Source organism: Pristis pectinata, chromosome 3 (assembly GCF_009764475.1).
Source record: "Pristis pectinata isolate sPriPec2 chromosome 3, sPriPec2.1.pri, whole genome shotgun sequence".
In the NCBI taxonomy this organism is placed as follows: Eukaryota; Metazoa; Chordata; class Chondrichthyes; order Rhinopristiformes; family Pristidae; genus Pristis; species Pristis pectinata.
Window position 1 is genome coordinate 79,740,367 of NC_067407.1, and position 26,491 is coordinate 79,766,857.

The 26,491-nt window shown below is 42.4% G+C and overlaps 1 protein-coding gene across 2 annotated transcripts in view; it reads left to right on the forward strand.

The window, feature by feature from the left end:
* Positions 1–26,491, forward strand: part of mthfd1l (methylenetetrahydrofolate dehydrogenase (NADP+ dependent) 1 like) — a 151,919-nt gene that overhangs the window by 60,455 nt on the left and 64,973 nt on the right. For both annotated transcript variants that reach the window (XM_052011374.1, XM_052011375.1), the window contains 6 exons: positions 3,949–4,089; positions 6,849–6,917; positions 9,593–9,704; positions 18,822–18,961; positions 20,244–20,285; positions 22,127–22,227. In XM_052011374.1, the coding sequence (XP_051867334.1) occupies positions 3,949–4,089; positions 6,849–6,917; positions 9,593–9,704; positions 18,822–18,961; positions 20,244–20,285; positions 22,127–22,227 (605 nt within the window). The remainder of the gene's footprint in view (positions 1–3,948; positions 4,090–6,848; positions 6,918–9,592; positions 9,705–18,821; positions 18,962–20,243; positions 20,286–22,126; positions 22,228–26,491) is intronic.

The following is a 26,491-nucleotide window of genomic DNA, read 5'->3' on the forward strand; positions in this document are numbered from 1 at the left end:
CTTTTGACAGTGGCAGGGATCCTGCTGCATAGTGTGTGTGTTTGTGTGTGTGAGAGAGATGGAGAAGGTGGTCAGTATCCCACTGTAACCCTGGTGCAGAAGTATGATCCAGAAGTATTAGGTCTATGACTTTTAAGGCTGAGGTTTTCTTGTAGCACAAGCAAAGAATATTCCAGAACACAAGGGGGTCAAGTTATGTGCATGATTTTCTCAATGCATGGGATGTTAAGGGGGGATCTAATGGATACTCAAAGGAGTTGACAGGAAGATGGGGGAAAGACCATTTACTCTGGAAAAAGAATTGCCAACTCGGGCCGCAACCTTAATCTAACCCTTGTCCATTCAGAGGTGTTGGGAAGGATAATGAAAATCTGGAAGCTCTTGCTCTTGCACATGCTCTCTCTGTTCCCAAAAAGCTCCCAAGGTTCAACCAGTTGAAAAGTTCAAAGCAGATGTTTGGAATTTTCAAAGGTATAACAAGATATGAAACATTGGGGGTGGATGAAAGTTAAACCACAGCTCAACCGTTTGTATGGTGTCGTGGACTTGTGGTTGAACAGCCTCTTCCTCTTACCTCCTGAGCAATCTCCCCCTCTTCCCTTTGCCCAGCAGCCTGTCTCTATTTGTGTGACTCTATGACAAGTGTCCCTCTACTCTTTCTCCCAAACTTGACTCGCATTGTCTGGGATTGTTTCAGTGTGGTGCACAATTTGTTGTTATCTGCACAGTTAATTTGTGCACATCTCCTTCTATTACTGCTGTTTAAATTAAGATCATTGCACAGTGTCACATGCTTCTTTCCCAAGATGTAAATGGCTACTTTAGCTGCTGCTTTGTGCATTCGATCGATGCGAAACCCAAGCCTGTTACTATCTTGCTCTGCTGTATAATTGTCCTTTTTCACAGCTGCACTTGACTTTTCACTTTCTCAGCCTTGGGAAAGGGAATTCAATTCCACCCCTGCCGGCAGCCAGCTCCCCCCACCCCCCCCCCCCCCCCCCAAATCCCCATCCCCAACTGAGTAAACCCACCAAGCTGAAACCAGTCAATAGGATCTGAGAATTGCTTCATATTGTGGAAGCAGATCCAAAAGTAAATTGAATAAAGGCAGAGAAGTGCAGTGCTTTGAGGGAAGAACAAGGGCTGTGGGCCAAATGGATACCTCCTGTGTTTTACAGTTTGGTGATGGTGGTTTACAATGTGAGGGAGTTGACTGGAACAAACCAGGGGTCTTTCATTTATCTGCTGTTATGAGACTATTGAAGGGTTTCCTAGTACAATGAAAGGGGAAAGGTTTAGGGGGAACATTAGGGGGAACTTCTTCACTCAAAGAGTGGTGGGAGTATGGAACAGGCTGCCATCTGATGTAGTAAATGTGGGCTCACTCTTGAGTTTTAAGAATAAATTGGATAGATACATGGACGGGAGTGGTCTGGAGGGTTATGGACTGGGTGCAAGTAAATGGGACTAGAGGGATAACGTTTTGGCACAGACTAGAAGGGCCGAATGGCCTGTTTTTCTGCACTGTAGTGTTCTATGGTTCTATGGTACAATAAGATGGACTCTTGACCACTCAATCTACCTCGTTATGACCTTGCACCTTATTGTCTACCTGCACTGCACTTTCTCTGTAACTGTGACACTTTACTCTGCATTCTGTATTGTTTTACCTTGTACTACCTCAATGCACTGTTTAATGAATTGATCTGTATAAACTGTATGCAAGACAAGTTTTTCATTGAACCTTGATACAAATGACAATAATAAACCAATTCCAATTATAAGAAATTGAAGGAGTACTGCCTGAGTAGGGCTGATGTATTTTAAACAGTAATACACTTCCATTTGAGCTGATTTCAGCCCAGTCACCATTGTCTAGGAAATGTGAGAGCAAGTTGTTTTGGCCTTTTTTGCTATGTATTTGTCCAGGCAATAGTTGTGTTTATTGCTTATCAATAATCATTTATATTGCATCTTTAACATGTAACAAGGTGCTCTACATCAGTGTAATCAGACAATATTTCATAAAATCAAAGGCATGGTTTTTGTGTTTATAACTATAAAACCTATTGCAATCCCAGGGTGTCCCAACACACTCCATGGTCAATCAAGTACTTTACTCACTATTGTAAATGTGACAGTGAAGCAAACTCCCACATGCAGCGATGGGGTGAGGACCAGAATCCTGTTAAGTGATATTGATTGAGGGATATATATTGACCACATCATTGTGAGGAATTTTCCCTGTTCCCCTTTCAATGGGATCACTCACGTCTGCTTGACGACATAGGCAGTATTTAAAATCTCATCCAACAGACACTGCCGCTAACAATGCAACATCCTCTCAGTAATTCACTGGAGCAGGACATGAACCTACACTGTTCTAACATGGGGCAAGATTCTACCACCAGAAGGAGGACTGAGACAACCAAAACAGTACAAAGCATATATTTTGAAAACTTTTAAGGACAAGGAAAGGGTGGCAAGGTTTGGGAAGAGAATTCCAGGGCAAGGCTAACATTTATCTTGAAGAGATGGTGGCTTGCTTGGTCAAATACTAGTGTGGTGATATGGCTGGAACCCAGATATTGACCTGGTGTGTAAAAGTCCTTTGGTAAAAGATGTCGGTGAACCAGTTTGACGTTGACAACAGTTTCACACTGTCCGACTGTGTCTTTAGACTCTAAGTCAATTCTGACTCTCCTGCAGTTATTTAAGGTAGTTCTCTGCACTGAGTAGTGAAATCACTAATCTGGAAGCAAAATCATTCCACTATTACACTTTCATTCTGCTGACTTCCCTGATGCAGCTGCTACCGGTTTCCTTCGCCATTAAATTTAGATTAAACGGCACACTGACGGTATAGTCCAATCAATTACCCAAAAGAGCTGATGATGAACACCAGATGAAATGGTAAATCATTCTGATTTAAAAGCCCACAAGCTTCCACAAGTATTAAAGATGTATATCTGGAATGAATGCTGCCCCAAAGGTATCCTATGTGGAAAGCTTGAGGTTTAGTAGGGAAAAATGATAGACAATTGGCCTTTGTAAAGTTAGTTGATCAATATTGGAATTAAATCGGTCTTACATTGATGTTGATGGGTTGTCTTAGAATGGCCTGATTTGCAGCTTGTATACTGTTGCTTTTCTGTCATCCTGTCTGAATACCTTAGTTGCAACTACTTGGGCATCAGTTCGAGTTTTTACTTAAGATATCTTTATTAGTCATATGTACATCAAAGCACACAATGAAATGCATCTTTTGCATAGAGTGTTCTGGGGGCAGCCCGCAAGTGTCGCCACGCTTCTGGCGCCAACATAGCGTGCCCACAACTTCCTAACTCATACGTCTTTGGAATGTAGGAGGAAACCGGAGCACCCGGACGAAACCCACGCAGACACGGGGAGAACGTACAAACTCCTTACAGACAGCGGTGGGAATTAAATGGATTTAAAGCCTTGGACTTGTATCTCTTCCTTTACATCTTGGTCCACTCTGAACTGCTCTGTCCATGGTTTCCATGATATTGGAAACACATCTTGCTAATGTTGCACCACCTTGAGAGAAGATGCAGTGCACCTGTAACAGAGGGCATGATTACAGAGTGAAATACTTGCATTGGCAGTTTCTAGTGTAGGAATTAATAACAGGAATAAGTATAGGAAAGATTACCAAATATACAACCTACATGTGCAAATAGAACGATATTCCCATGCCTTGTTTCTTTTACTCCTGCCTGCTAACCCCACTGCACCTTTTGGAGTTCACTGCTGTTCTGTGTTCGGATTGAGAGTTGTTACACTATTAAGTCTGTAATAAGTTAACACGAGAAAAGTGGGCAAAGGCAGCCTCATAGCAAATGGAAAATGTGATTCTGAAATGTTTCATCTTTTGATATCAGCTGTAGTCTCCAGTTGTCCATTTGTGTTTTACCCCTCCTCAAGGCTCAGTTTGATATTGCTGTTGCCAGTGAAATCATGGCAATCCTCGCCTTAACAGACAGTCTGGCTGACATGAGGAACCGACTTGGAAAGATAGTGGTAGCCAATGACAGGAAAGGACAACCGGTTACAGCAGAAGATCTGGTAGGTGCCAAATGAAGTTCTCATGTACATAGAAAATCTAAACCTTTTAAAGCCATGTGGCAGTGCCAGAGTATTTGAAACGTATGAAGTTAAGCTAATTGCCTTCAGAAAGTTGCTTCTAATTATTCTGCTTCTAATGGGAAAATTGAAAAGGAGACTTGCATTTATACAGCTCTTTTCATTGACCTTTAATTCACAAAATACCTTGCAGCCACAGTTCTGATGTTGAAAACTCTGGCCAATTACACAACCAGCTTGCACAAACAGCAATATAATACTGACGAGATATTCTGAGGATTTACTTCAGTGGGAAATATTGGAAAAGTCACTGGGGAACTTTAATCTTCTGAATGATGTCACAGCATCTTGTACATTCACTTGAGTGAGCAGACAAGACTTTGGCTAATATTTTGTCTAAAGCTCAGTACCTCTGACAATGCAGCACTCCCACAATGATGCACAGAATTGTCCACCTGAATTATCTGCTCCAACTCATAGCAAAAAGGCTAACACTGAGCCCAGCTGAAGGTAAGGTGTATTTTGAAGATGTATTGGGGGTGGGGGGGAGGGGGGGGGAAGCCTCCAAAATAATGCTTTAAAATTGCACATATTTCTTTCTCTGTTCATGGGCAGTAATGAGAGAACAAGGCAAGGCTTATTCCTTTTTAAATAGTGACCAAATGAGGTGCCACAGATTTAATTTTTCAAAACAGCTTTTCCGATTAAACTTTTCTTGGCATGTTTATAAATGTCACCACAACTCTGGGCTCGTTACACCCAAACCCCTTCTTCACCTCCGACCACCCCCCCCACCACTGCCAGCCGTCACTTCAGCTGTCTAGGCCATAAACTCTGGAATATCCTCTAAACTTTGATCCTGCTTAGCCTTGCTGATGGGAGATTTTTCTTTATGTATCCATATCTCTTTATGGCTTGAGTCCTATGAATCACTATATGACATGATTGTATTAAAGGTCCTGTATAACTGCAAGCTGTTAATGTTTTCTGAAGGGTGTAAACAACTCTATCTACATTTGAAAAACATTGTTTCAAGACTAATGTTTCGCTTGTGTTTACTGCTTTCTTCTCTAAATTCTGTTCTTCATACACAACGGGTTCAACACATTCCTGGAATTTTAACCAGTGAAAGAGTTGAACTGACTGTGAATCTGATCATATGCAGGTCGATGGTGGTGTGACAGAGCAATTAAAACCTTCTGTTAAATCAGATTAAAATACTGCATGTTTCATGACTAAACGGGAAGCAGTATTAGAGTCCTAATGAAATATTTACTCCCTTTAACAGAACACACAGTTATGCAGCTAATTCGGGTCTTGCCACAGATAGTTATGTTTTCTATGTAGGCTCAGTTAAATCATGGACTTGTTATTGGATCAGAAATTCCAGTCATGGGACTGCTTCACAATTATCTAATCAACTCAGCTATTTAAAGGCAAGAACTGACTCCTTTGAATTGTTCCATGAAATGTTAGCAAACTTGAATTTACTGAGGATGGTATTGAAAATTTCAGCAACTTTGACCGAAACAACTTTGTGTCAAAGTATCTTAACTCAGGTTAAAACTATTTAAACAATCTACGGTATTGGTGTGGACCATAGCCTTTCCCCAGGGGCAGCAATGACAACACATCCAGAATCTCAGATCAGTCTGACCATAGTGAAGCGGAGAGAGGCTTGCTCTTAATTGCAGGTTATGCAGATTACAATTAAGGTTTTCTAAAGCATGTGTTTGAGAGGATGGTTAAATGAGATGGTCTACCAGCTCGTTGATAAGTTATTGTAGAGCTATGTCAGCCCAGTTCATCTGCTGGTAACTGGACTGGAATAGAGGCTTGCAGCTTACTGATTCACCGAAGTTCTGCCAGAGGCTTGCTCTTCTAGGCACATGAGAAACTAGATGGGAGTTCCCATCTCTCCACCCCATTCGTGAGGCTGCTCCTCCAGATCCAACAAGGCAGTTACTCATTGAAGATTGGCCTTCCAGAGCACCAGTGATGTCTACTGTATTTGGATCAAATTTTCTCATTGTGCTTCTTCCATGGTCTAACTCTGGATGGGCGCTAGTGGAGGAAGGTAGAGGACAGTACTTGAGAATCTACCACATTGGCATGTTACTGAAACCTACACTTGGATGCAAAAGCAAGGACAACAAGCTTCCTTCCCTGCGGGATATTAGTAACCAGCTGGGGTTCTTGGAATACTCCAGACTTTCTACATTTATGCTTGTAACCAGAGTTCTCAAATTAGAGCATAAGAGCAGAAACCAGAAATGCAGATCAGGAAGCATCTGTGGAGAGAGAAATAGATGGTGTTTTGGGTTGATGACCTTTCATCAAAACTGACCAGTGCTGACATAAACTGGAAAGTCTGGTTATCTGAAACTGTTGGTTTCAATATTGAGGGCTGAAGCAAGCCTGGGTGGAAGAAGAGATGATGCTCATTGAATTTATACTGTTTCGGTGCAGCCCAGAGTTGGATGTCAACTTGGTGACGGGCCACTGAGAGTTGAGGGTCACTCTTGTGGACTGAACAGAGGTGTTCAGCAAAATGGCCGTCTAATCTCTGGATAGCTTCACTGCAAGGGAGATCACATTGTTCACTCTCAAACCCTTTGGTGGGTTTGAAACTCGCATCTTCTGGAATTTTCAATTAGTCAATAAATTTCTCTCTGGGAATGACATGCATTTCAATACCACTTCATTTATAGAATAACTTTCTCTGTTCTCGGTTTGTGCAGGGAGTTAGTGGCGCACTGGCTGTCCTGATGAAAGATGCAATCAAGCCAACATTGATGCAAACACTAGAGGTAAGAGCACACAAATTCTGAGATTTCATTGAAACAGAATTAAAGAAAAGGAGGTTGCATTGATCGCCAGGCACTCTGGAGTGGTCAAGGGCCAATGAAGTACTTCTAATTGTAAAATGGGAATTGTAGCAACCTATTGAGGTTCCACAAAAAATTGATCTTCATCTGGATCATGCTGAACTATGTGCATATTACTCAGAATGGCTGCCTGCCCTGGGATGGGACATGTAGTAGTTCTCTGCCTCTAAGTCCAGTGACAGTTTGCTTTTGACACCTGGATTGTGGATGGCAAGCAGGCTGAGCCCCCACCCATTCTGAGAACTTTTGGCAGAAGCCAAAGCTGAGGTGTTGCTTTGCCTGACGTGGTTCCTCCAAGTCACTTTAAGTTAATGTCTGACATTGAGAATTTGATCTATAACAAGGGAAGTAATTTTTTTTTAATTGAATTGAAGTTAATTAAAAGAAAACACTAATAAATTAAAAAGAACTGATCTTTGAGTGCTGGAGAAAAATTTACGGTGGTCTCATTGGCTCTTTTATGTTCACCTGAGGTTTAACACGTATTTAAGAGGGCATTTTCTGACAGTGCGGCATTCCTTCAGTCCCGCGCTGAGGGTCCTCTTGGATAATGTTCACATAAGCTTAAACCTATGAAATCCTAACTTCAAGGAGAAAATGCTTCCCCTGAGCATGCTGATTCCTACTAAGATGCATGGGGACAGAAGGAACTCGATCAGTCTGATTCACGACTGAACTGTACCTCAATACCATATGCTTCAAATTTGTTACCCAAGCAATTTTGTGGTTCTGGGAAGGGTCAAGAAAAGTCTATTAACTCTCCAATTGATAAATATTTGGCAACTGGATTTCAGTTAATAGTGCATCTGCCTCCGGAACCTGATATCCATCTTTGTGTTTGCATCTTCCTGTTACCATTGTAGCACTTTCTCTTCACCCCACCACCCCCCCAGCCCCCGTGTGAGTGATGGGTAGTTTGTGTTTTTACAGATGGATCTTGAGGGGCCCAGAGGAACAGAAACACATGGCAAGTTTTGGGCAATTTTTAAAGTCGAGGTCATTTTGTTGTTATTCATTTAAAAAGTGATTTGTGTTTTTTTAAATAAAAAATTAAGCATGAAGGGGAAGGTTGTAAAAGTTCAGTGTTGAAGGGAATGAAGAAGAAAGGAACTTTTGGATTTACCAACTGGAATAGAGGAATAGAACACTTGAAGGGTTTGGCAACTTCCAAGAGTTGATACTGAGATGGATTGAAGGAGAATAGATGGAGTACTGCAGCCAACACAGAGGGAATTGGAGGATGTGATAGATGATGAAGGGAAGGCTACTCCCTTGATGTGGTCCATCAGGCTGGTCAAGTCGGTTTGTGAACCCTTCCGTTGCTTCATCCTGTTCTCCAAAGGAACACCGAACATTCGGAAATGGTTAATTCCCCATATTCACTCTGTCTCAATCCTGTTTCCTTGGTCGAGTTAACATCAACTCTGTATGATCAGGAGCAGTTTTGCTGAAAGAGTCTGTGAAACTGACTGGGAACTTGATACCAAAAAATGAAGTCACTAAGAATCAAAACTGGAGGACTGACGTCAGTGATTGTCATCGCCCTCCAGTTTACTTTGACCTCCTTCCCATAGGTAGTGAACGAGTATTATTCCTACTTGTCCTGTCTGCTTCATAATAAGGACTTTATCCAGAGACAGAGCACTCTAGCTGTGAAAAGTAAATTTGCAAATAGTAATAAAAATCAGGCAAACAACCACGGCTTTCAACAGGCATAACTTCATTGTCGAATTCAAAATTGCTGTACAGGTGCTTCCAACAGATTAGGATGTAAAGTTAATGGGTAGCAGTTTCCATGGTCACATTTGCCATCTGGGTAAGCCAATTTGATTCTTCCCTTGCCTAAGAAGGCTGCCTGCTCAGAATTGTTTGCTATAGATGTATAAAAGGAGCACATTCATAAATTGTTAGAAGTATCAATATAAGTCAGTTGTGAAAGTCCAAATGATGTTCAGTTCTTGAGCGGAACTGCAATGTTAAATGCATTGCGCCACAATTGGATGTATGGATCCAGTACAAAATGGATAAAAAGGCATTGCAGAAAGTGCAAATAAGAGTCTAAGTGCCACAAATGAGGCCATAACATGGGTAAAGACTGAACTGGTAAGGGATTTTTTCCAGAAAGGAGGAACCTATGAAAGGTCTTTAATTTCTGTAAAGTGAAAGCCCATTTCAATACTGTGAAACTTGTGAAATTTTTTTACCAATGCACAAGCATTTGGACTCCTGTTCTGGCATCTCCTGCTGTGGTTTGGTGGTATTATCTGATTAAGCTTTCATCAAATATTTTGGGAATGTTCTTCCAATTTAAAGGTGCTGCTGTCAAATGTAATCATAGAAACCTCTAGCATTAGCTTTACATTTTAGCCTTTGAAAGCAACTGTGCAGCAGTTTTGAATTTTAATTGAAGTTATATGTGCTGATTGACTATTGGAAGCTGTGTAGATGTTTGTTTTATTTTATGTGAACTGTTAATCAGGTTTACTCTGTTTTGGATTTGGGGGGATTGAGAGAAATGCTGGAAATAATTCCCTTGATGTTACTGCCAGTGTTGGATGCTTTTTAATAGCCTATCATTCCTTTCCTACCTCCTGCAGGGAACCCCTGTGTTTGTACATGCTGGACCGTTTGCAAACATCGCACACGGCAATTCTTCGGTTTTGGCTGACAAGTTGGCGCTGAAGCTGGTTGGCAAGGAGGGGTTTGTGGGTAAGTAAGCTGTTTTATCCCAAGCTTGACGCTGACCCAAGGGAGACTGAACCACATCTGTCACAGTTTGCCCCACTTGGTGCTGAGAACTGGGAGGTCACCCATTCTGGACCTAAAATAGATCGGAATTGTGGCTCTTGCTGATCAGTGCTCAGTTCCCATCACAATTCCTCAAATGAAGCAGTCTATGATTTCATTCAGCAAGACCTGGGTATGTTCTAGCTGAATTTAAAAATATAATGGGGAGTAACATTCCTGCATCTCTAGTGATGATCAGTAGGGAGACAGAATTTAACCACTTTCCCTTGTTATTCAATAATATTACTGTTCCTGAGTTCACCTCTCAGGCAGTCAGCATTTACCGGAAAATTTAATTCAACCTGTCATATAAATACTGTACCTACAACAACAGGTCACAGGGTGGGTATCTGAGAAAACGACTTGCTCCTGGACTTCCCAAGGCCTTTCCATTATCTATAAGGGTGAGCTCATGGAACAGTTTCCACATGCCACATCCAAAGGTCGCATTATCTGGAGCAATATGCCATAATTATCCACTCTCCAACTGGTGGAGGGCTGCAGTGAATGCCATTTACAAGATAGCAATGGTGGCTGCTGCCTCCCAGCTCTAGAGTCCCGAGTTCAATCCCACTTCCAGTGCTATTTGTGTGGAGTTGGCAACATTCCCTTAGTAGCTGCCTGGGTTTTCCCCGGGTTTCTTCCCACATCCCAAAGACCTGCAGGCTGGTTGGTTAATTAGCCACTGTAAATTGTCCCTAGTGCGTAGGTTAGTGGTGGGGTGTAGCAAGAATACAAGCATGGTAGGATTAGTGTAAATGGATGTTTGATAGTCAGCATAAATGTGGTGGGCTGGATGGGTGTCTCTGTGTCTCTGCATTTCCCCAATTTATGGGATTTTCAACAACACTGCAAGCCCTGCTGCTTATAGCGACAAAGGCAGCAGATGCTTGGGAACACCATGTCCAGGTTACACAGTGTTCTACTGTTGTTCCATTGTAGCAACAAGGGTTAAATCTCAGTTAATCCTGACCCGACAGCACCTGCAGTGGTTTAAGAAAGCAGCTCAAATGGCCAATATATGCTGGCTTTGCCGTTGACACCCACATCTCATTTGTGTGTATTTTTATTTGAAACAAAATCCATTTTTTTGAGGAATAAATATTGGCTTGGATATCCTGAGAGGGAAAATAGGTTTTTAATTTAAACATCTCATGGGTTGGGGCAAGTTATGTGCTCATACATTCATTTTGAAACCTGATGCCTAATATATGACAACCTGGATTGCAGCATATGTTTTTTTAAAAAAAATGTCTTCCAATACGTCCATAAATTGTTAGTTTTAATCTCTCAAATTGACCACAAATGACTTGGTTATCTTTTCAACCCTAGTCTTGGGCGCAATCCACGTTTCACTTTGGATAATGAGATTTTGAGCAGAGATTAACAGTGAAAGGCAAAGGGGAAACACCAGCTGTGGCAGGATCAAGTCAGATAAAGGCAGTTCCGTGTCCTTTGTCAACTTTCAGGAAAAGCCTTTCCAGGACATGGAGGAAGTAGTGTACAGATGTTTTGAAGGGAAGCTCAACAAATGTCTTCCGGTTTTTTTTCCTTGTCAACATATGACTTCATCAATTAACCATTTCCTCTCCCAAGTGGATGCTGCTTTTTGGACACCTGTGGATGGAGAACCACAAACCTGCTGACTGAGTGAAAGTGTGTTTGCCAGTCACGCAGGGAGCTACTCATGTCGGCATCTGTGGGGGTGGAAAGAATTGCTGACGTTTCAGGTCAAAACCAATGCGAGGGTTGATAATTCTTGTCTCCGCGCACCCCCCCCCCCCCCCCCCGCCCACAGATGCTGCCTGACCCAATGACTTCCTCCAGCAGATTGCAGATTGTTTTTGCTCCAGATTCCAGCACCTGCAGTCTCTTGTATCTCCTTACACCCATTTCTCTTGGTCCTGATTTCATCTGCTCATGAGAACAGCAACCCTCTACTTGCCCTGTATATAAGCCAGTCAAAATCCTCATTGAGTCATAGAATCATGTAGTATAGAAACGGGCCCTTCGGCCCATCATGTCCATGCCACCTATTGTACTAGTTCCATGTACGTACATTTGGTGCATAGCCTTTTATGCCTTGGAATTATGCCTTGCCTTGGATCCTGTACACCTCTATCAATCTCCTTTTGCTCTAAGGAAAACTTCCACAGCTTATCCATTGCAGCTGAAATTTCTCTTCCATGAAACCCTTATACTATGTATTCTTGTCAATTATTTTGCATGGTCTAGGACACTTGCATTCTTTCCGTTGACCCAATTTGACGCACCGTTCCAGTTGTGGAGTTCATCATTAACTTCCCTGATTATTGTACCCAGGAATAAATATAATGTTACACAGGAGGGGACCATGAGAGGTGATGAGGAATAAAGTGACATGTTTTGACTGTGTTTGTGTGAATGCAGTGCTTAAAGTTGGTAAGTAGTGTACAAACAGCTACAACAATATGCAAGCAAAGTTGCTTACCTCTGGAAAGGAAAAGCAGTAATAATGGGAAGATACCGGTTTTTCTGTCTAGTTATTTGAGGTGCAGTTTGGAATGTTACGAACTGTGCCATTTTGTATTTGTGCAGGTTCACTTTATTTCAGTTGATTGCTTGTGTACACATTTCCTTTGGAATCACGCAGGCCAGTTCCCTCTTAGTATTCCGTGCTTTGAAGAGCATTCATTCAAGCTACATCCTGCCACGTTTCTCTAGAATTATTTTCATCTATTTCCTCAATACTTATTTTACAAACAAGAAAGTAAATAATCCTTTGAAAATATGTTCTTGTTAGCACATAACAGTGCATGGTAGCTAAATATGTTGAACTCCAACATATCCTGTTGTTGAATCGGTGTCATGATACATTTCTCACTTTTTATAAACCTGCCCATTCCGAGCTGTATCTCTGTGCTCGTTGCCAAGAACGCATCTTAAAAAAAATGCAGCTACTTTTGGTCATGAAATCAACGCATCAAGCCACTCTTATCTCTGCATTCAATAGACTTGTCCTTTATAATTACAGTTGTGTACAATGATTTATTTGCCATTGATTTAACTTTAAAAAGAATCTAATTGATGCCTCCAGAGAATCTGTTTGCCAGAATAAATTATGTACTGTTTGCTGGCATCACTTTACTCATGATTGAAAATTGCTGTTTCATTTCAACCAGACGAGCAATAGTAGAGACCTTTAGGTGTGTTTTCTGCATCTTCTGAAACATGACCCGAATGTCAGCATGGACTTGTTGGGCCAAATGGCACGTTTCTGTGCTGTATCTTCTGCTGTTCGGCAACTGCTCTGGTCATTTCTGTTGAAAGGTGGCAGCCAGATTGCACATAGCAAGCTTTTACAAGGAGCAGTTAGAGAGGTAACCAGACAATCTGTGTTTGATAATGTTGGTCAAAATGTGCAGGAGCTCCTTGAATGTGTTGGTGTGAGATCACCTGTCTCCACCTGCTTCCAGGACCTTGGTTTATTGCTCTGTCCTCAAGCTGTACCTCCAATGATGAAGTGCACTAAAGAACAGAGAAGAGTGGAGCATAGGAACAGGCTACTTGGCTCACAATGACCGCACCAAACACAATGCTGAATTAAACTAATTCTCTTCTGACTGTACATGATCCATGCCCTGCATATTCATGTGTCTGTCTAACAGCCTCTTAAAGGCCATTGCCTTATCTGCTTCCACCATTAGCCCAGGGACCTACTGCTCTGCTTTTTAAAAAAAATTGCCCCACACACCTTTAAACTTTCCCCCTCTTACCTTAAATGCATGTCCTCTAGTACTTGACATTTCTACCCTGGGAAAAAGATTTTGACTGTCTACCCTCTTTATGCCTCTAATGATCTTAAATTTCTATCAGGCCTTCCCTTGCCCTCCACTCCAGAGAAAATAACCCAAGTTTGTCCAACCTCTCCTTGTAGCTCATACCCTCTAATCCAGGCAGCATCTTAATAAACCTCTTCTGCACCCTTTCCAAAGCCTCCACATCCTTCCTGTAATGGAGCAACCAGAATTGCACTCAATACTCCAAAGGAGTTAGATGCTCAAACCATTCACTTGGGCTTAAGACCTCAAAATCTGGTTTGGAGGTGAGAGAGCTCCCAAACAAGTTGCAGGTACCATTCCTGAAGTTTGCAATGATTGTGATTTTGAGGTGCATTAATTTGTTAGGGTATAGACCCCTGCCCCCCAGGGACTTAACCAGATCTGGATTGTGGGGCAGTAAAATACTGAATGAAAATGGACTTTGTATTGATCAAGTTTTGCCAAAGCCGCACATTGTAACAGTGCTTCACCTTGCGGAGCTGATAATTGCCCTGTCAGTCAAGCTTGATGAGCACTAAGTAACAAGTTATGACTTTATGCATATTATTTGGGTGTTACCATGTCAGCGCCATGACACTTCTGCTGTTATGCTGGAGATGTTACTGTAACTTAACTGGTTGTGCTGCTGTATGATAGATCCCCCCCAACGCATTGATGTTTTCAGTAAATGCTCTGTGCAGTTAAATTTATTACTGCAATGTATAACTATATGTATAAATAAGAATCTGTCTCCTGCACCTTATTTTTATGCATCTGCATTTCAGTGGATTTGGGAGTGACAGCTGAATGCATGGGTTCTGCTTGAAACAGCAAGTTTGCATTTACGTGGCACTTTAATGTATCGTATGTCTTGTGACTCTATATAGGACTTAGTAAAGTTTGACAGAAGTAACCAAAGTCACCAGCAAGGCTGGCATTTATTAATCATCCTAAATACTCTTAAGAAGATGGTGGTGAGTTGCTGCCTTGAAATGTTGCAGTCTGCGTAGTCACAGAGGGGAGGAGAGTGAGTGATTTAGGGACAGAACCTGAGCATTAGGCAGTTGAAAATGTGACGACCAGCAGTTTAAAAATTGAGGACAACAAGAGAGGACAGGGACGTGAGATTGTTGTTGATGTTGTGTAGCTGGGAGGTGGTCAAGGTCAGGCATAGAGGTTTGATGCTGACATGAGAAATGAAAATTTGTGGAATGCCAGTATAGGTCTGAACTCGATATAGAACAATATGGCACAGAAGCAGGCCCTTCAGCCCATCGTATCTGCACCAACCATGATGCTAATCTAATTTAATTCCATCTGCCTGCACGTAGTCTGCATCCCTGTATTCCCTGCCTGTGCATGTGTCCTGTCTAAATGCCTATAAACCATTCTGCCCTATCTGCTTCTACCACCTTCCCTGGTGGGGTGTTCCAGGCACTTATCATTCTTTATTAAAAAGAAAGATAAGAGAGATAGATATCTGTATTAGTCCACATGTACACAGTGAAGTGCATCTTCTGTTTGGTACCTACCACAAGAGTGTCGCCCACTCTTCCAGCGCCAACATAGCATGCCCATAACTTCCTAACCCATATGTCTTTGGAATGTGGGAGGAAACCAGAGCACCTGGAGGAAACCCACGCAGACATGTGGAGAATGTACACACTCCTCACAGACAGTGGCCAGAATTGAACCTGGGTCGCTGGCGCTGTAATAACGTTACGCTAACCACTACGCTACCGTGCCTGCCCCTTTTATCCTTCATTTAAAAACTTTCCTTTATAGTTTATGCACTCCAATCCAGGCAGCGTCCTGGTGAACCTCTTCTGCACCCTTCCCAAAGCCTCCACATCCTTCCTGTAGTGTGGCAATCAGAACTGAGCACAGTCTTCCCCTTGTGGCCTAATAATCAAAGTTTTGTACAGCTGCAGCATGACTTCCCAACTTTTACACTCAATGTCCCAGTCGATAAAGGCAAGCATGCAGTATGCTGCCTTTGCCACCCTATCTACTTCTGTGGTCACTTCCATGACACTCTGGTTGCACACTCAAGATCCCTCCATACATCAATGATCCTCTGGGTTCTGCCACTTACTGTATACTTTCCTCTTGCAATCGACCTCCCAAAGTGCATCACCAGGAATGATGGGTGGAAATCATAGAATCATAGAACAGTACAGCACAATACAGGCCCTTTGGCCCACCGTGTTGTGCCGACCTTTAAACCTCTCCTAAGTCTATCTAACCCCTTCCTCCCACATACCCCTCTATTTTAAATTCCTCCATATGCTTACCTAGCAATCTCTTGAATTTGACCAATGTATCTGCCTCCACCACCACCCCAGGCAGCGCATTCCATGCCCCAACCACTCTCTGGGTAAAAAACCTTCCTCTGATAGCTCCTCCCTTGAACTTACCACCCATTACTTTAAAGGTATGCCCTCTTGTATTAAGCATTGGTGCCCTGGGAAAGAGGCGCTGGCTGTCTACTCTATCTCTTCCTCTTAATATTTTGTACACCTCTATCATGTCTCCTCTCATCCTCCTCCTCTCCAAAGAGTAAAGCCCTAGCTCCCTTAGTTTCTCTTCATAATGCATACTCTCTAAACCAGGCAGCACCCTGGTAAACCTCCTTTGCACCCTTTCCAACGGTTCCAAGTCCTTCCTATAATGAGGCGACCAGAACTGGACACGGTACTCTAAGTGTGGTCTAACAATGATGGATATGAATTAGGATACTGACAACAGAAAGGCCAGTGATAGGTTTTTCGTACTTGAAATAATTTCTGAACTGCTGCTTAAGCTACTAAAGTATAGGCACAGTTGTCAGCCCTATGGACTTTAACTCTGCAAATGCTACCAGGTGTGTGGAGTTATAATTGTAGTGTTCTTCCACTCACCCATAATGGGCTCTCATTCCAAAAAGTAGGACACGATTATATGATGGAAAAAGATACAGCAAAGCAGGAAATTATAATCATCTTAAATCTGTGCAAATTGAACAGTAATTTCTTTCCGGCATCATGACCAGATCTGTGTTTAATTTCATATTAAATCAATCTTTCCTCTGCTTACATCTGTTTAGCATCCTTTCCTCTTTGAGGAGATGGTGGCATTTGCTGGAAGGCCATCAGTTCAAATGGAACCTGACCTCCTCAGAGTCAATTACCTTCACAGCAGAAGTGCATTAAAGATGAGTTACCCTGACTAACCCTCAATTTTATTTGAGCATTCAGAGTGTGCTTATCTTTCTTGTAATATTGCATTTCTGTAAAACAAAAATTCAATACCTCTTTAGAAGAAAAGGCTTGAAGTCCTTTTTTTAACTTTTGTATTGCACATCTGACCTAAAAGTGGCAGCTTTGAGATGTTTGTGCTGAACCCACAGGAAGCACTCCATTCGACATATCCTGTGTCATCAGGATCAGTCCACACACAAAGGGTGATGAAACCTGGGAACTCTTTTGTAAACTGCAGTTTATGCAAATGGTTGTTGGTTTTAAATCCAAGATTGATAGATTTTTTTTGTTTAATCAAAGTATTAAAGGATATGGGTAGAAGTGGGTATTTGGAATCGAATTGTAGACCAACCACAAGTCCTCATTAGTAGAAACAGGTTTGGGGGTGGGAGGGGCAAATCCCCTACCACTGGACCTGTATCTAATAGGTGAATAATGCAGGAAAGGAAATTCTATTCCCAGCCATCAATGAAATTATATAGCCATTGATTTATCAGAAAGCATAACATCGATCATCCCTTGCATTCAAATTCTTCATTCCTCAACTCCTTGAGGAATAAGATCTATTTCCTGTTTTTCAAATGTGCTGTATGAGAGGTGAACCTTTGAAGCTCAATGCACTCTGTAGTGAATTGATCTGTATGAACAGTATGCAAGACAAGTTTTTTCACTGTACCTCAGTACAAGTCACAATAATAATAAACCAAAACCAATGATTTCATTTTCCCACCAAGGTTCCTTTGTATCTGATATTTGTATGTGTGTTTTTGAAAAAGTATGCATGAATAAATAGTGTGCAGACATTTGAAGTAACATTGTTTTGAACACAGAAAATTAAGTTGATTAGAGAGATTTGAACAAATCCAATTGAATATTTTGAGGAAATGATGGTTGACAGGGAATACTGGTGGATGTAGTTCAGACTACTTGTAGTTATTTGATAGTGTTACATATAAAAGACATGGCTAAAATTAAAGCCCATGTAATTGTAGGGAACTGACTGACCAGTTTAGGATTAGACTCATAGGGTTACACAGAACAGAAACAGTTCATTTGGCCTAACTTGTCCATGCTGACCAAGTTGCCTGCCTGAGCTAATCCCATTTGCCTGCGTTTGGCCCCTATCCATCTAAACCTTTCCTGTCCATGTACCTGTCTAAATGTCTGTTAAATGTTGTAATTGCACCTGCATCTGGCAGCTCATTCCACATACCACCATCAAGGATCTGTTTGCACACTAGAATATAGTAATCTAGTATAAAAGGAAAAATGTTGGGGGAGGAAGCTCTGCAGCAGTCATTGCAGAGTAGTGATTAAACCACAGTGGGCACGCTGCATCCATTTCTGGGGCGCTACCTACAGTTCTGAGCACTGCACCTCAGGAGGAATGTGTTAGCTTTGGAGGCCATGGAGGTTCATCAGAATGTTATTAAGTTCCCAGGCTTGGGCTATGAGAAAAGATAATACAAGCTAGACATGTATATTCCCTGGATTACATGTGGTTGATTTTGTTTTAGGAATTTAAGAGGAATCGATGGTATGACTGGAACCCTTTTTCACTAGTAAAGGAGTCTCGAGTGAAAGGAGGTAAATTAAAATCAAAGTTGGATTGGGCAGGAGAGAAGTATAAAAACTCTTATTTCAGAAATGAAGAATGTGCCCACAAAAATGCAGTAAATGCTGTAGAATTAACTTTGAGTCTGGGATTGATGGAGACTTTTTGAAGTAAGGATGTGGAGCAAGACACATGAGACAGATCAGCTATGATCTTATTGAATAGTGAAACAGGCATTGGCTTCTGTTTGAAGTATTGTCTGATCTGGTTTTACAGACATTCAGAAAATCATTTCTGGTTATATTTGAGGTGTTGAGTTGTTTAGGTTTAAGGCCAGTGATGTACAAGAGGTCAGAGTGGGAATAGAGGGTAATAACATTCAAATCAAGGTTTGCTTGATCTTTATATTTTCTGGGTGGCCTCATCATAGTGCCTTGCTTTTCAGTGACTGAAGCTGGCTTTGGCGCTGACATCGGAATGGAGAAGTTCTTCAACATCAAGTGCAGGGCCTCGGGCCTTCAGCCTGACGTGGTGGTGCTTGTGGCGACGATCCGAGCTCTGAAGATGCATGGCGGTGGGCCCAGTGTGAGTAAATGTGGGAAGGGCAATCGGCCACTCAGCATCTCCTGCTGCACAATTAAATTGTGCCGCCACATTTCATCTGAAACTGACTTTTTTTGTACTAAGACATTTCCAACGACCTTGTAGAGATGCAAAAAAAAATTGAGAATGGGAACTAAAATTTAGAATGCCAAGTCTTCGTGTAAGTGGATGTGACTGCTGCCAGTTTGTCAGTGAACTGGGAATTATCCTGTGGCCAACTATAGCTTCCTGGTTGATGGCATTTGAAGGAGTCTTGAGCTAAAAGGTTGCAACTGTTAACCCAGGGCTCCCATTAGCTATGCTTGGCCTAGACCAAGAAGGTTGTTGTTTAAGTATGTGATTCAGGGCAGTGCAATAGGAATTTGTGCTTGAACGGCAGCTTTTCTGGAGGAAAAAAGCAAAAGCCAATCGAAGGAAAGTTTGCAAATAAAATTTGATATTGAACCACACAGAGGAGATGATGGATAGGTGATGTGGGTTTTAAAGAGTGAACTAAGAGGAAAGTGTGGAAGGGAGAGATTGAGCAAAGCAATTCTAGAGCTTGGTCTGACCAGTTCCTGGTGGCAGAAGTTCAAGATCAGTGATGCTCAAGAAGTTAGGAATGAATGAAGATTGCTGGTGTAGAGAAGTTTAGCGATAGGGATGCTCATGACCATGGGGGGACTTGCTGATGAGGCGAATAATTTTAGTATTAAGGTTCCACTTAAAGATTAGTTTGTGGGTCAGCTCGCATTGATAAGATTGAATGGGATAGTGAATTAGAATGCAGGTAGCAGTCTTTTTGGTGGTGCCTCTGGCAGTGCAAATGTGTGAAGAGAAGCCAAGGAAAACCTTTTGGGGAAGTTCCTCCGTGGGATAGTGGCAGAGACAGCTACTCAGTCTTGGTGATTAAAGCCTGTGAACTGCTTGCACTTGAAGGTGAGAAAGCAGAAGAGAGTAGAAATGGGTTTAAGGTGGTATCTTGGCATTCTGGAATGATCTTGGGCTATTGAACAGATTTGTAAAATACATGCCAAGACATTATAGGATAAAAGCAGGGGCTTTCTGTACCCTGGCCAGTACTTGCCCACTAGATGGGCTCTAAAGCATTTTGCAATGTTCTGAAGTGGGGCCATTGTGCAAAAGTCAGTTCTGTTGTATTGTCTCTTCATTTCATTTACATTCCAATCAAAGATGTTTTTTTTATAAAATATAGACTCCCCCTGCACTTCCAACTTGGGCAAGTATTTAAACATGACTACATCATTAATTTGTTCTCTTTCAGGTTACTGCAGGGAAGCCCCTATCTAAAGAGTACACGGAGGAGGTGGGTATACTTCTACAGAGAGCAAAAATTGCTTAAATTTTTCCTCGTTGATTTAATTTGTGTTGTTGATGATTGTGCCTTGTCCATTCTATATATGACACTACCTTTACCACTGTGGAGTCCAAATATGAACACCTCTCCCACATACATAGGTAAAATACTCCCAAATAATATTTAAAAGTCATAAGTAGATTTTGAGAGTTCATAAAAATTGATAGCTGCCTCTGTTTAAAGTCCCGTAAATGATTAAAAGCTTGAATGTGGATGTCAGTGAAAGGCTGGTGATATATTTCCAGGTCAGAATGCTGTGTGACTTGGAGGGAAGCTGCAGGTGGTGGTGTTTGCATGTACTTGCTGACCTTGTTCCCAAATGGTGGAGGTTGCAGGTTTGGCAGGTGCTGGCAAAACAGTTGAGGCGCGTAATTGCCGTGCATGTTGCAGATGGCAGTCATGGTGAATGGGTGGCAGGGGAAGTAAAGATTTGGACTGCCGCGCATTCAGTTCTTTATGTTGAAATTGCACTCAACCAGCAAAGTGGAGAGTATTCCATCGCACTCCTGACATGTTCCTCATGGATGACAGAAAGGCTTTGTGGTGTCAGGAAGTGAGACATTTGCCCCAGGACACCCAGCCTCTGAACTCTGTTATAGCCGCAGTATCTGACCAGTTGAGTGTCTAGTCAGTAGTAGCCCCAGAATGTTGATGATGGGGGATTCTAAAGGTTATACCATTGAATGTCAAGGGTAGGTGGTTGGACTCTCTCGTTTGGAGATGGTCATTGCCTGGCATTTGTATGATGCAAGTTTTGATCAAGACCCTTGATTGTGGGATCATTTAACTCTGTCTATTGCATACTGCTTTTGCGGCGTTACTGCTTTACCAGGTATGCCTCTGCCATGTGTGTTCTACTGTTAACATTGGGATTTGATCTTGTTGCTCTTCTATGAAGTATTTCCAGAACATCCAGCTTGATTGAAGTAAATTAGAAATGGTTATGGCCCCAACACTCACTCGTGGAGCACACTGTGCCTAACCACCCAGAACTATCACTGGATGTTTTCTACCCTGCAACCAATTCCTTGCTGTTGCATGGACTTCTTGCAGTTGTTTTGTTTTGGGTGTAATTTTATTGAGTGCCGTGGGTGCACTATGCTGTAGGATGCATCACAATCAACTTGATAGTGACCTTTCCATGTTCCTGAACATTTTACACCAATGAACCTTGTCCCCTGTCATTGAGCAGCTACAGTACAGGAAGTTTCTTTCCTCTTGATTTCTCTCTACCTTTATCTGTGCCTTTCAAAAATTGTCAAGCAGAGAAGAGAAAATTGAAGTATGAAAATTTTCTCTTTTTTTTAAAAATCATAATTTGACAGATATCGAGCCAGAAAATCATTTGCTTTCAATTGAATTGTCTTTGCCAACTCATTTGAGGCCCATTGCCCTTCAGTACTTGTCCAAGAATCCATTTATAATAAATGCTTTTCTCAGAGATGTTGACTTCACCCTGGGCAACCTCAAACCAACTCTATTCCTCCCCTTATTTGGATCTGCCTGTTCGTATTACCCAGCAGTAGGAGACGGTGGAATGGGATAGACTGGGGCTGATCTTCACCAGGCCAGATCCAATGAGTAGCTCTAACTCCTTAACTCCTTGCCGTACGTTTCCCTCGCATCTATACCTACCTTGTACTTCTGTTTATTTTCTAACCTCCCTTTTCTAAGGGACAATCATTGACTTAAAACATTTACTATTTTCCCCTCTCTCAACAGAGTCTGCTTGACCTGAGTGTTTGGAGTGGCTGCTCTATTTAACAATTCTGCCTGTGTTATTGTTGTAGAACCTGAAGCTGGTCGCTGATGGGTGCTGTAACCTGCAGAAACAGATCCAGATTGCTCAGCTTTTTGGGATTCCAGTTGTGGTTGCTGTGAACGTTTTCAAGTAGGTGCTGCGTGTAGAGATTTTCTGGACCTTCCTCTGGGCTCCTCCCACCGGTGAAGTTTCTAATAGCATTATTGCAGGTTCTCCCGTCTAACAACAGCCCAATGGTCCAAACTGGTGCTGGTGTCTGAGTAGATGAAGAGCTGGCAACTGATTAAATCTCAATAATTGTTGATGCTGCTTCACCAGAAGTGATCAAGTACCCTCACTGATGTGAGAAATGAAGGCAATCATTGACACTTGAAAGCGCTCCCCTCTTTTTCCTTAATTGATGTCAGTGCACCATAATCCACAGTTCATGCTAGAAATACTCAGCAGGTCAGGTGGCATCTGTGGAAGGAGAAACGGTCTATGTTTTGGGTTGATGACATTTCAGCCAAGCTAGGCAGCATTAAGAAGTGAGTGTGTTTCAGTTGCAGAGAAGGGGGAGGGGTGGAAGGGACTGTGTGACCTCTGCTCCAGGGCTAAACTAGTGCTTTATGCACAGATTTTTTGTATTCTCCCTCTATTTCTAATGCCCAGAGTCACGTGCTTTATTAATAACGTAGCCCTGAAAGATTTGCCTAGGAACACACCAGATTTCTTGCATTTCACCGCCTTTAAAATTATACCATTTAGCCCATATCTCTCCTTGTTCTACCAAAATATATTACAATCTTCTGTGAACTCTTGTGTCCTTGTACCAGTGACATGTCCCCATTCCTTCCACCCTGCCATTGTCTGTGGCGTCGCCAACCATCAGAACCCTGAGCTGTAGAAGTCCCTTCCCTAGCCTGCACTTAACTTGCTCTTAAAGCCCATCTATTTGAACAAGGGGTATTGGTTTATTATTGTCACTTGTACCGAGGTACAGTGAAAAACTTGTCTTGCATACCGATCGTACAGGTTATTTCATTACACAGTGCAGTTACACTGGGTTAGTACAGAGTCCATTGATGTAGTACAGGTAAAAACAATAACAGTACAGAGTAAAGTGTCACAGCTACAGAGAAAGTGCAGTGCAATAAGGTGCAACGTCACAACAAGGTAGATCGTGAGGTCAGAGTCCATCTCATCCTATAAGGGAACCATTCAATAGTCTTATCACAGTGGGGTAGAAGCTGTCTTTAAGTCTGGTGGTACATGACCTCAGGCTCCAGTATCTTCTACCCAAAGGAAGAGGAGAGAATAGAGAACGACCTGGGTGGGCGATGTCTTTGATTCTGCTGGCTGCTTCACCAAGACAGCGAGAGGCAAAGACAGAGTCCAAGGAGGAGAGACTGGTGTCCATGATGCGCTGGGCTGTGTCCACAACTCTGCAGTTTCTTGCGGTCCTGGGCAGAGCAGTTGCCGTACCAAGCCATGATGCATCCAGATAGGATGCTTTCTGTGGTGCATCGGTAGAAGTTGGTGAGAGTCAAAGGGGACAAGCTGAATTTCTTTAGCCTCCTGAGGAAGTAAAGGCACTGGTGAGCTTTCTTGGCCGTGGCATCTACATGATTTGACCAGGATGGGCTGTTGGTGCTGTTCACTCCCAGGAACTTGAAGTTCTCAACCCTCTCGACCTCAGCACCGTTGATGTAGACAGGTGCATGTACACTGCCACATTTCCTGAAGTCAATGACCAGCTCTTTTGTTTTGTTGACATTGAGGAAAAGGTTGTTGTCATGACACCATTCCACTAAGCTCTCTATCTCCTTCCTGTACTCTGACTCATCACTGTTTGAGATACGGCCTACAACGGTGGTATCATCTGCAAACTTGTAGATGGAGTTAGAGCAGAATCTGGCCACACAGTCATTAGTGTATAGGGAGTAGAGTAGAGGGCTGAGGACACAGCCTTGTGGGGCACCAGTGTTGAGAATAATCGTGCCGGAGCTATTGCTGCCTATCCTCACTGATTGCGGTCTGTTGGTTAGAAAGTCAAGGATCCAGTTACAGAGGGAGGTGTTGAGTCCTAGGTCTTGGAGTTTGGTGACAAGCTTGCTTGGGATTATTGTATTGAAGGCAGAGCTGTAGTCAATAAACAATAGTCTAATGTAGGTGTCTTTACTGTCCAGATGCTCCAGAGCTGAGTGTAGGGCCAGGGAGATAGCATCTGCTGTTGACTTGTTTCGGTGATCGGCGAATTGCAGTGGGTCAAGATTGTCTGGGAGGCTGGAGTTGATGTGTGCCATGACCAACCTCTCAAAGCACTTCCTGATGGTGGATGTCAGAGCCACTGGGCGGTAGTCATTGAGGCATGTTTCCTTGCTTTTCTTCGGGATGATAGTGGTCTTCTTAAAACAGTTGGGAACCTGAGATTGAAGCAGGGAGAGGTTAAATATGTCCTCAGATACTTCTGCCAGCTGATCAGCACATCTGAGCCAGATGCTTTCCTCGTGTTCACTCTCCGGAAGACTGATCTTACGTCCTCGGTGATCACAGATTCAGTTGCATTGGAGGCTGTCAGGGTGGGTGGTGACCATCCACTTCCCTTCTCTACAAAACGCACATAGAATGTGTTAAGTTCATCAGGAAGGGATGCGCTGTTGTTAACTATGCAGCCCGTCTTTGTCTTGTAGCCTGTTATGGCATGTAAGCCCTGCTGTAATTGACGGCTGGTCTGGGACTCTGTTTTGAAACGGTATTGCCTCTTGGCATCCCTGAGCTTTCCAAGGGCCATATCTCAATTTCTTGTATAGATCAGGATCAGCTGTCCTAGAATCTGTTTGTAGTTTGGTGCCCCTATATGAAAGAGACTACATTGTTGTTGGTCAATGTGAGCAAACAAAAGTTTCAAGGAACTGTATTTGGCAGAAACAATCCAGTTTAATAAGATTACTTAAAATTTGTGCTGGAGCTACGATGAATTAAAGATTTAGTCTTTGTCCAAGAGTCTGCTCTTGATGATTACTAGTTATTTTTAGTTTCTGTGTCAAAACCAATTTGAATTATCCATTAATTTGAATTAAACCATGTAACTAATACCGGAATCCATTTCTTAAAGCTTCATTGTTAGATGATTAGCAAGAAGTGGCTTTGAATTTTGGAGAAATTGCCTGTAATACAGTTAACCCATGCCTTCAAAAATGGGTCTAAGTGGGCTGATAAAATGTACTCATCAGACAGCATTAGCAAATGACAAGGAACTCTGTAGCTTATGACTGAAGCTCTTTCAAATCATATTAGACTTGAGTTAGCAACTTATCAAGGACATTCTTTAGCATTGGCAATTGCTCAAGATCTTAATCAAGTCCTCACCCAAGAGCCTTCTGTTGCAGAGTCTGGACTGAATATCCCACTCCAGCATGGCTCCTGGTGTGTACGCTACTGCTGCACAGCTTTAAGCTTAAGGCGCGTGTAAAGCAGCTGGTATGTTCATTTCAGCAGGTGATTTGCCGATAAGTCCTGTGGTAACATAGGAATTCAGGCTTAAAACAGCCTTCCAAAAATGGGAAACTCTGCACCATCAAAATGGGAGGAAGTTGCCGAATGGAGCACCAGGAGTCTGCAGTTTGGTTCCTGTTTGTGTCCTTTGCAATGAGCCTAGATGGCAAAGACTTTTATAAGCTTGTTATAGTTTCTAAACAACAAGGAGAGAGGATTAGGGACTGGGGTCAGAGCTCATGAGGATTTTTATTGGGGCTTTAATTGAGTTAAGCAAAAGGGCTTGTAAATGGCAATTAAAGTCTGAAGTATTATTCTCAATGAAAAATAGCACAACACAATAGAATGCTTATCTCATTTAATGACAAAAATAATGCATGGAATGTTGGATAATACAACCAGAACATGGGACAAAAAAAAGACGTTGATATTGCTTACCTGTTCAGTCTCATTTGGAGCACACTGTTTGGTTGTAGTCGCTATTTCGCAAATGGGTGTGTGCCATCCAGTGAGGATGGGGGAAAAGAGTTGACCTCTGTCAGGAGGTGTTGGAATTGGTGACCAATAAGATGAGATTTGAAGGGTCTCTTAAAGAGGTAGAGAGAGGGAGTGGTTTAAGAATGGAGGATTCTGGAGTTTGGGGTGTTGGCACTTGGAAGAACTTTATACACAAGGCATTGCTTGGCTGGGGTCAACATGAGTGAGAGTGCACAGGGCTGTTGGCTAAAAAATACAGCCCAAGTTCCTGATTAAAATCAGAAAATGCCAGAGGTATTGAGCAGGTCAGGCAGCATCTGTAGAGGCATTAAGAGTGGTGCTTTTGGGTTGATGACCTTCCATGAGATGTCAGGACAACGGCATGGTTTTGAGTGAGTTGAGTGGAACAGCGGCGGGGGGGGGGGGGGGGGTGGTGGTG